This window comes from Aplidium turbinatum, chromosome 5, assembly GCF_918807975.1.
Source record: "Aplidium turbinatum chromosome 5, kaAplTurb1.1, whole genome shotgun sequence".
Classification (NCBI taxonomy): Eukaryota; Metazoa; Chordata; class Ascidiacea; order Aplousobranchia; family Polyclinidae; genus Aplidium; species Aplidium turbinatum.
Genome location: NC_137476.1, coordinates 10,503,285 through 10,514,911, shown reverse-complemented (window position 1 = coordinate 10,514,911; position 11,627 = coordinate 10,503,285). Strand labels below are relative to the sequence as shown.

The window sequence follows — 11,627 nt, the reverse complement described above, 5'->3', positions numbered from 1 at the left end:
AACGAAGTCTTTGCTTCCTGAACTAAACAAAATCCCATCGAGGCACTTTTCTTGGTGATGATTTTGCAATCAGTGATTGGCAGAAACTGAAGAAAAACTACAAAAAGTTTGTTTAGTTGCAGGCAATGACGATGTGTCAGCAAGTATTGTTGCCACTTGTAGGCCTGCATTGTAAATTAAACAGAGTGCTTTAGTTTGATTCAACAGTTTATTTCTGTTTTCATCTTTTTTTGTTGAGAAGTTTTGCAAATTTTATTGAAACCAAATTGCTAATGGCTCGTGTGAAAAAAAGGTCGAAGGCTATGCGGAGAACAGCTGGGAGAAAACCAACTCCTGATTCAAGATTTTGCAAGTACAAAGACGCACTGTACTGGCTGATATTGAAGTTTAGATGCGAAAAGATTTGTGAACTTGCAACTGGGTTTCTGAAAACATATTTTGATTTCATTGCAAAGTTTTTTGAGTATGGATTTTGGCTGGCCGGTGCAAGCTTCTGTGTCATTGCGCTATTGTCAGTCTGGGCTGTTGATTCCGAAGGCTACGAGTATAGAGTTTATTATAAATGTTCCGCTCAGAAGGCTTTAACGCAAGAACAAAGATGTATGACGTTTTTAGGTAAGTAGTTGGTAGCTGAACGCAGTAGGATTTAACTTTTCTGCTTGATTTGTATAGCCTAGCAGTGGTTCTCAAGCTTATTGTCTTCGCGGACCCCTTTTAGTGACCTCAAAGCAGTCGTGGACCTACTCTTTGGACCCCCTGTGAACCCTACTGCCACAAGGCATTAGAGAATGCTCAAATATTATGGTGCCAGTGCCACGCTCAAAAATATAATAAGTTACAATTTCTTGCTTTTATTATACAACTGAAGAAAAAAAGTCGAAGAGCACTGGATTATGGGATAGTCATATTTGTTGATATGACGTCTTAATGAACGTGTAGTAGGCTACATTGGGACATTAAATGACTTAAAAGACTTGGAAACCTTTGTATTAAGTTCAAAAAAATGACGCTGGTGGACAGGTCCATGCATTTCAAATTTGGTTGAAAATAAATCATTTATTTTATTTACATAAAACAACAGAACTGACACAAAATCGGGAATGACAGAGTTAGCCTACCTATTAATAGAAAAAAAGCTGGTGAACGAGAAACCTGATTAGTTACTGTGGTGGCTGCACCCTGATGATTTTTTCATATCAATGCTGATGTGCTTCTGGTTGGTGAAAATTTTGATTAGCTCAAGTAGACGAAGAGGCAAAACATTTTTCTTATTTATTTTTTTGTATGGCAATAAGAAAATATTAGCTCAGTGACCGAGTGGTTATCGCTTTAGGTTCTACAGTAGTGCTGGTAGATCTGAGTTTGATTCCAGGTCATGTCAAACCACAGAATTGTACTTGATTGAATATAAGTAATTACACATTTTCATGTGTCGTAATTGTAGGCCTAATTAAGACTGTTTGTTGTATAATTGTAATTTCAAAAAAATTTGGTCCAAAGTACAATTACATTTGGTAAGTTGCACGCGTGATAGCCTATCAGTACTTTTGCTAAGCTGCTAATTGAGGTTTAAAAGGGACTTCCACATCGCCCAATCCTTAAAGAATACAATTCTTCTTGTTTTAGATCAAATCAAACTGTAAAAAATCATTGACGAAAAGAAGTATTGAAAAACTTAATTTTTGTAATTGAAACGTGTGATTTATTACATTTGAAAGTAATTGTAATTGAAAATTCCAAAACAATGCACTGTAATTGTAATGTAATTAAAAAAAATGATGGTGTAATCGTAATGTAATTAAACTGAAAACGGTTTAAGTGATCTGACACTGGTACTGATTATGTTCTTGCATAACGCAATGAGGGTAAAAATATGGTGACATCATCAATCTAATAAAAATTAAAAATGAGCCCTGTCTCTAAAAGACCTTAGTTTAGCAGTTGTAGAGCGACAATTAATCAATCATAACAATATTACTGAGAAAATTGCAAATCAACAAACACGCGCTCACAACCTCGGTCAAACTTCCTTTCATTCAAACATTGCCCAAACACTCTCACCACATCCAGTGATGTACGTGCATACAAAAAATATTGACGCCGTCAGCGCAAACGCAAACGTTCGAAAAACTATACGCCGCATGCGTCAACGCAACTTGTAAAAAAAGTTGGCGGCGTCAGCGCATACACTAGCGCAAACTCATTTTGTTTGCTAGGTGCCAAACATTCACACGGTATAAACCACTCGAAACAAACAAGTTTTATTTTGAATTTTCACGAAGAAACACAAGCATCTGAAAGTGTTCATCTGACATTTTGCTGCGTTTTAGTTTCAATATGTCTTTGCCCATTGAAAACATTCTTTCAACCGCAGCACTGGAAGGTATTGGCGTGTTGTAGCGAAAAAAAGTATTTTGGAAATCTTTCGTTGGAAAAGCGCCCACGGTTAATGGTCCTTTGCGTGGCCTCTCTTCCAAGTACGCATATTTACAACCTCGTCTATGCTGTCTTCGCCAGTGTCCTCATAAAGAGCATGGAGTAGCCCACGGGGTTCGTTGTCGCTGGCTTCCTTCGTCTGGTTGCAGTGGCTCTCAGCCTCAGAGTTTTTTAACAACTTTGATATGTGGCGAGTGCATATCAAGAAAATTCTAGTATTATACTAACTGTCGCTCCTAATAATATACTAACTGTCGCTCCCTAAAAATCTATTATAAAAAACACTATTTTTAAAATGATTCCGTTTGAATAAGACTGATGTTGCTTTTAATGCCATAATTCTCTCAGTAAGCTCTATGCTTTATTTTGATAAGATTTTTAACAAGTGGGTTAATAGAAGACAAAACTGCCAGACACAAGCAAGTTTAGATTCTGAACTGCACAACTCTTTGTTATTAGCATTCAGGGATAGTTAGCATTAGCCTACTAGTGTTATTAGCAGTAGGCTACTTAAAAGCCTCTCACAATTGGCCCCTGGATGCATGTTTTGCTAAACTGCTCATCAAGTTACAAAACATATATAATTACATACTTACGCAACAGAATGTATAAATTGTCAAGTAAAAATTACCTTAGCTTGATAGCCTACTGTATGTAGGCCTACACATTACTACGCTACATAGCCTACAACAAGAATAACCGGCAAAGGCAAAGTAATGTAGCCTACTACATATAACATACAGAGTACAACATCATGCAAGCAATCACGGTCGGAGACCAAATATTTGAGTTTGTTTAGATACATAGGCTGCACTGCTCATTGCCTGAGAAGTTTCTGATTTGCCCCAAAATGCAAGGCTTAACTAATATAAATTAAAGTGCTCACAATTTCTTACAAACGCCTTCAACCAGGGCCGGATTTAGCTGATGGGGGGCCCGGGGCACTTTTAGATCGGGGGGCCCCCGTGCAAAAAAATTTTTTGCGCCTACCGCGCGAAAAACTATCTCTACGTCTACAGTAGCATCAGTTTAGTACTGCACAGCATTTTGCAGAAACTTTAAAGGCCAAAAATAACACAAAATCACATCTTTTGGGGCCTTCAAAAGTCGGGGGGCCGGGGCAACTGCCCCCTCTTCCCCCCCTAAATCCGGGCCTGCCTTCAACACTGCTTGACTAAAAATACTTCACACTACGAAGCCAAGTCATTGTTTACATTTTACATCGAGCGACATTACCAACCTACCTACTTGCTTGCTTACATTACATTCCTGTTCTGACCCGTAATTTACTAATTTTTCAGTAGGCCTAAGTTGGTTTAACTAATTTTTTCTTTTTTCTTTCTTTTTTTCTGCAAGACTTCAGTCTCCATGTGGGACTCTAGTGTCAAAGGCAGTAGTGCGATATACAAACAAACTCCAGCTGACTGAACAATAGACGACACTGTGACACAGCACTAGAACAATGGGCAATTGCAAGGCGTCAACATTTCGCAGTTTGACAAAAAAAATTGCAAACAACAACTAAGACATTAAAAAGTATGCGTTGACGCTATGCGCTAAAAAACTGCGAAAACTTTACGGCGCAGCCTCAAGCGCAAACTATCCAAAAAAATGTGGCCGTAAGCGTTAGCGCAAACAAAAAGTCTACGCCGCAAGTCTGCGGCGTAGAATTTGCGGCGCATACGTACATCTCTGACCACATCGCATATCAGCCGGTCCCTATCGACAAAGTGCAGTTTTGTACTGTAATCAATAAACAATCATGCCTATCAAGTTAGCTATTGTTTGTACATTGCATTTAAGAAATTTCATTGGTTCATGATTCTTACATTCGATAGTTCATATTGAACATTGTTTTCTTAGGTTTTTGATAATAGCGTCTCTTCGTCATAATTTTTCTATTCTTTTAAGATTCAGATCTTGAAATGATGACGGTTCAAGTTGTGATGCCACTTGCCACGCTAACTGGGATGGTGGGAAGCGTTTCTTCTTTTTTAATCAAAAAGAACGACATCTACATGAGACGATTGGTCGGCTTTCCTTTTTTTGCTGCAGGTATGGTTAGCTCACTTACTAAACGATAGGGACTTATTGTGTTGCGTTGCTTTAGTATTAAAGGGCAATTTCCCTCTTGCCCCCTTGACTACAATCAATTTCACTTTGTAGATAATGATCAGATCATTTCCATGCGTATCATGTCACTATTGGAGACTTCTTCCGTTAAACCAGGGGCGTGCAACTGTTTATCGCAATGGGCCACAACGTACAATTATAATGATGCTGAGGGCCAGTCTATCGAATAACACATGAATTTATATGAACAATTTATTGGAAAAGTACACACAATCAAGTTACACATTGAGTTTCAGATATCTTGAAGCTCAGTTTTGTAACAAGCTCAATGTCTTTCTTGTAACCGTGAAATACCTCTTGCTGTTTGCTCAAAGACTTTTTCAACTGCTGCATTTTGTCAACCCGTAATTGACCCACAATGCTATCATAATTAGCAGAGTGTTTTGCATAGTAGTGTCGCTTGATATTGTACTCTTTCATTACTGCTATAGTGTTTTGACAAATCAGGCAAACAACATCTTGATTGTGTTGAACAACGAAGTAATTTATACACCACTCATGATTGTTGAACTTCCACCTTTCATACTCAACCTTCCTTTTCTTACTTGTAGACAGTTTTACTATGCTAAGCTTTTTGTAGAATAAATATTAATATATTCACCACACCGCACCCATAAAGTAAGATTTATGTTACTGAATCATTGCCAGAAGAACAAGGCGGTTTTCTACAACGCTTACCAATGACGCAACAATAATGCTAATGATGTAATAATGCTAAAAGTCAATAATACTAATGATGACGTTACAAATAACAACATCCTCCGATCTAACAGTGAAAAGTATTTAAAAATAATGGGCTACTTGATGAAGAATGTGCGGGCCACGTAAATGGGTACCGCGGGCCGTGCTCTGGCCCGCGGGCCGTATGTTGCACGCCTCTGCGTTAAACTTTGTCTCAAAAAGCCACTTTGTTCTTCATTGAAAAAACAATAGCATTATATCCAGGGTTGCCATACCGTCCTTATTTCTAAGATTTGTCCTTATTTTGAAAGGCCAGGTCTTAAAAAACTTAAATGTCCTTATTTCAAAGAAATGTCCTTATTTTCGACTTGCGTCCTTATTTTGTCTTATTTTTAACAATTACAGAACTTCGATCGTTTTCCTCTAGTATCCGGTGTTGCATAATATTTTAAAATTAGTCTAATTAGTTTCCTCTAGTCATCAGATTCTTCAACGCCAAAGTTGGAGTGCGAGTGCGTCTTCTTGACCTGCGATCGATGCCAGGCGAGACCTCGGCACAGATCACGAACTTTATTTTCTCCTCTAGGCTATTCAAGAGAAAGGCCTAGACATAAAACAGCTGTCATCCTTTTGTGCCGATAATGCACCAGTGAATTTTGGAGGATCACAGCATAGTGGAAAAAACAACGTTTTCTCTTGTCTCAAAGAGCAAACATTGCATCTGATCCCAGTCGGCTGCCCTGCTTATATTTTGCATAATGCAGCAGAGAAGGGATGAGAGCGCCTCACACTTGACATAGAAACAATCGTGCTGAAGATTGGTAGCCACTTCAAAAGCCAAACTGATAGAACGATGAGGCTCAAGCATTTCTGTGAGGAGCTTGATAGCAACTACTCGACTCTACCAACACACACGCCGACTCGATAGACCACACAGTGTGGTCCACACTTGATGCTGCACTCGAGCGAATGATCGATCTCTGGGAACTAGTCAAAGCGCATTTTCTTTCGCTGAAACATTCACTAAGAATATTGGAGGATTTCTTTAAATCAGAAGAGTCACTGATCATCCTATGATTCATCCACAGCGCTTTATTGCTCTTCAATAAACTACTGTTACTCCTGCAAAAGTTAACTGCATCTGCATTGCTTCCAGAACTGGCAAAAATAATTGAATTTTTCAAGATCAAAATATTGCAACGCCAGTGTACAGGGTTTTTCGGAGCAACCACAGACAAACGACTAAGAACAGTCGATGAAAAGCATGCTAGGTTCTCAAAGCGAGCTTCCAGGAGTTCTACACCTACACCTTGCTGAAAGATCAAGCAATCGAGTACGAGGAAGTCAAGGGGTTGGCGAAGCAAGTTGATCCACTAATGGCAATGAAAGATGAGCTGTTCGATGATGTCTCGGCTGTTAACGCTCTGCTCAAGAAGATTCCAGATAATGTGTTCAGCAAGGATGAACCTGAGGTCAAGTGGATGAAGATCTTTACCGGAAACAATTCTTTCCCGCTGCTCTACATGCTGGTTAGCATCATTTTCTCCTTTTCGGTCAGCAATGCGTTTGTGGAAAAAGTGTTCTCTCTTGTTTCGGCGCAGTGGACCAAGGAAAGGAACAGACTTAGTGAAATGACAGTCAAATCCCAGCTACAAGTAAAGATGAACCTATGATACCTGAGCTGCCGTGAGATTCTTGAAGCAATTTCTAATAACAAGGAGTTGCTGGAGGATATTATTTCTGGCAAAAAGTATGGAATGTGATATGACACGGCTCGTATAAATACAAAGTATGTCCAAAAACGTTTTTTAAAATGCTAATCTAATTTTTCGGTTGTCCTTATTTTTGGGTACATGTCGATGGCAACCTTGATTATATCACTTGCTCAACTTTGGGGCCAATGTTCGTCAAAATGAGCTTCCTCACTGACAAGAAAAACATAACTATGGCAAACTGAGCTAATCACACAACTATACGCATAAGTAACCGAAAAAGCTTTTTTGAATAAAACATAAAGGAATATATCCTAAACCACATCATCAACGATGAAGAAGGTCTCTGTCGTGAATGACAAGCACAAAAATTGCTTTTTCCGTGGTAGCTTCTTAGGATAGTCAAAGCGAACACGTTTGCTCTGGAATGGAAAAACAACATATGGTCTTTAGGCATTAACATGATCTAAACGTTGTAGTTAATGAGATGGGATTTATCCGGGACAAAGGTGTTTTTGAAAAGGCAAATTGTAAGGTCGACTTTTTCTACGGTCTACAATCTCAATTTTATTTGCTCAGGCCTTCATTAGAAACAAATGAAACGCTTACAATGTTTAAAATGCTTAAAAGAAGTCTTAGGCGTTCATTTGCTTAGGCCTTCTACTGTTTCTAACAGTTGTTTTTTTACTGTAAAATTAAAAATTGTTTTGCAGGGTATTTGACCTATGAAGTCATGTCAAACTTCGATATCTGCATGCAGAAAATAATAAGAACTACTGGAGGATTGACGTACACCTACACTAATTACTTCAATCTTGTTCCCATAGCTATACTCGTGTGGGTTTTAAACGGGATTGTTCTTTTGTGTCCAAGATACTGAAAAATAAACGAAAAGTGTTTTTGAAAAAGCGTTTGTTTTACACAACTCGACAGCTTTACACTTGTATATTTGTATGTAAGTTGTTCTGTACGACTGGTCACAGCGGTAAACCATAATCTCTTCGTGGGAAAATTGTAACATAAGATTCCCAAATCCGTTCGTCTGCATGTAATGACCGAAGAAACACACACTTGAACTTCTTTTCAAACAGTGTATTTCTGTAAAATTAGCCCGCGGCTACCGAAAACGAGGGGGTGCAACGCCGTACACCGCTAAAAACTGTCACTACAGAACAGATTAATTGGATAAAAGACGGAACTTTTGTCCAGCTAGCAAGCACTAAGCCAACAGTTAAATGTGCGACTAACTCTCAAGCAACCATTTCACGAATGACCAGAATAGATATCAATATCTCAAATTCACGTAGAAAGTAACTGTGACGCAATAAATGAAGACATTGTCACGCAATTCAAAACAGGTGTCCAAAGCTAGTAATCCAATGTATTCATGTTTAAACAGGTTTCAAACCGAAACAGGCCCAAACAGGTCCAAACAGGTTTGACACAAGTCTTATTAACGATGGTGCAATTTTGGCACATTTTCTAGCAACTTCCATGACGTAATATTCAGTAGACTTGAACGGTTTTTATATGACGTTTGATTAGGTGAACCATTGTCTGGAACAACGACGCATTACCAATTGATAAAAGGTTTCGAATTTTTTGCAACAGCCGACTTGCTTCAGTCACCCCATGCATTACTATACCTCGTTTTTCTATTTTTCAATGGTTGGAACTGTGGCACTCACTCAATAATGTCTTAGTCGCACTCAATAATGATAAAGACGGCTCATCCACTAAACCTGGATTAATCTATGTATCAAGACCACGGCTCTCGATTCGGACAAAAAATATACGACTCCTCGGTTTATAACTGGCCGACTCCGACTCTGGACACACCAAAATCTCCAACTGCACAGTCCTGATCAAGACCAGACTTGCTTCGGACACCAAGCGTTGAGGCTTCTTGAAAACTATGCAACGAGGAGCAGGGGATTTGTCCCGAGAGCAGTGCTTACCATAAAACTCCGAAGTGCCCACAAGGCAATGTAGAAATTGTGATGAAAACTATGCTTTTCGTACTTAAGTAAAAAAGACAAGAGGCGGCTTTATCAAATTTGTAGATAGTCAAAGAAAAGGGTTGAAGATCTTTGGTGTTTAGATGCATCGGGTAGCCTATGCCTAATTTGTGCTGGGAGCAATGACATTTGAATCGGTAGCCTACATTTTAAATTGTGAAATTTTTACAAATACTTCAAAAATCGCTCTTAGGGAACCATAGGTTTAGAAAGGTCTCGGAAATGTCTTACTTGCAAAATATATAATTTTTACAGTTGTATAAGTGCTAAAAACAAAAAAACTTGTCCTAAGGTGCCAAAAAAGTTTTAAGAATCAAACGTTTGTTTGCATACATCTAGCTTCAAATGAATTTAAAAGGCGCAGTTGAAAATAGATGAGAATCAAATCAGCAACTCTTATACTTGGTGTTCTTCGATTTGCTGTTGTAGAATATGTTTAACGCTCATAGACGCAGAGTAGGCTACGTTTCGTAGCTTTCTAACATAAAAACATCATAATAATTTATTAAAACGATTGTGGTGGCCTGGAAGAAGATTGGTTCAATAAATTTTTAGAGGTATGCTTACATTTTACTCAATCACTTGTAACAAACAATATTAGGAGTGTGTCCATCAGTAGCGGAGCTTGAAATATAAAAAATGAAAGTAGGTGTGCTTTCCATGAGTGTAACAGACCGTCGCTTTGTTACCATTTCCTACAAGTTGAAAAACGGCATAGCCTACAGATGTCAGGCCCTCTTGTTGGGTTTCTTTTTTCCACTCCACCTCTATAAAAAAATAAAATTTTATTTCTCTATGGTTCAACAAAGCAAACTCTCTACCAAAGCTTTACCTCTATAAAAAAAACAAAAAAACATTGTGCTGATGCTCACGAAAACAGCTAAGATCAAACGAGAAACTAGTTAAAACAGCTCCAAGCTTGTTTATGCACGACATCACTTTCGAACAATAGTTACATTAGCGTATTCTTGGGATAGTCCTGTGTTGTAGTAGACAAACACTTTTACCATCGCATCATGAAGTTGTTTGCTTTTTGCTTCGCTGCATCAGGCTTGTCGACTCGATGACGGAAACGAAATCATGTGGAGGTCAATTCAATTCAAAGAAAAACCAACCTAGCCAGCCACATCTTCAACTCTGCTGTGCTTCTTATTTAGTGCGAATTCTGCAGGCAAGTACTTTGTCAACAAATGTTGACAGAAGGAACGGTGAGGATCAATGAGGAAATACAGTAGCCTACATTGCAATCCAAATTCGATGACTATTGCGATTCCAGCGGGAAAGAGAACCACAAAACCATTATGCTTTGCTGTACAGCAAGGCCTCTGTGAGAAATTTTTACTAGGGGTACGAAGAGTCATTCCGGGCCCCCCTTCTCACTCCGGGCCTCATTTGTCTTGGGCAAAAAGTGTGATGTTTGCTTAGGTGTATTACACACCACACAACATTTTACTGCAGAATTGGACATCTGTGCGCAATAATAGTATCAGGCTGCAATAAAAGTATTATTTTGTGTTGTGCACATCATGTGATCTGACCCCCAATTTCTGTATCCTGCATTGAATTCGTGTGTCAGTTGTTGATGGTGTTGTACTGCTGTTGAGAGGTGTCGCTTATTGTACATCTTTAATGTAAAATTTTTAAATTCATTTTTTTATTTCTCTTAGATGTAGCTTATAATTATTTCTGAAGAGGACACCACCGGTATGTCATGTCGAAAACGTTGGATTTAGTAGTTTTTTCATGTTTTTTTTTTGTGTGTTTAATGTTAAATCCGTTAACGTTACTGAGTGTTATATGTATCTGGTACAAGCCAAGCTCTCTTCCAAGACTCAAACATAACATCTTGTTAAAACATAAACAAGTTAATCATCTGACCAATCCTAACCTTTCTTCATTAACTTTTGCATTCACCACATGCCCAGCACAAGCAGAGGTGAACGAGAGAAGTCACTTTTTTTTACTCCGGCTACGGTCCTGCTCCGAAAGTATTCTGCGGCTCCTGCTCTAACTCCGAAATTTATTTTGAAGTGAAATAAGCGTGAAACTACCTTTGTCAAATAGTTTTTAAAAAACACAAAAAAAACCCAAAAACACCCGGGCTTTTTGCCTGGGTTCTTCTCAGACCTGCTTTTGCTACACTATGCCCCTTCCCCCAGGACAGGAGAATAACTAACTTTTATGATTTAATTTAGGGTGCTTTTAACTGAACAGTTTTGCACGTAAAGCATTAAATTACCACTTTGGGCCCTTAATTTGCTCGCAAAGCACTCGATTACTTTTCTGGGCCCTTTTGCTAGATTACGGGCCGCCAGGACTAAAGAATAACAACTTTTATGCTTGAAATCAATCGTTTAGGATCGTTTTAACCAAACATTTTTGCGCGTAAACTATAAAACCACAATTTCGGGCCCCCAACAAACAGAGGCCTGAGCCCTCAAGGGTACGCCGCACCATCCGTACCCCCCTCTCATAGGCCCTGCTGTACAAAGGAAGGTTGAAAGTTGAAAGCTGTCAAAGCGGTTCTGAAAGGGGTAAGCTTGTAGACAAAAAAGATGTCTTGAATATAAATCATGACTCCGAAAATTCAAGGAACACCTTGCAATAAAAGAAACACATTGCGGCTTTTCAACAATGCTTTCTTTTC

General features: G+C 38.7%; 1 protein-coding gene across 1 annotated transcript; it reads left to right on the top strand.

Moving 5' to 3' along the window:
• Positions 1-207: 207 nt before the first annotated feature.
• On the top strand, positions 208-7,842 carry LOC145770928 (uncharacterized). The gene is made up of 3 exons (XM_082582671.1): positions 208-615; positions 4,348-4,491; positions 7,676-7,842. Exons 1-3 carry the CDS (start codon positions 273-275, stop codon positions 7,840-7,842), a joined length of 654 nt encoding a protein of 217 aa, XP_082438797.1. The 5' UTR covers positions 208-272.
• The last annotated feature ends 3,785 nt before the right edge of the window (positions 7,843-11,627 follow it).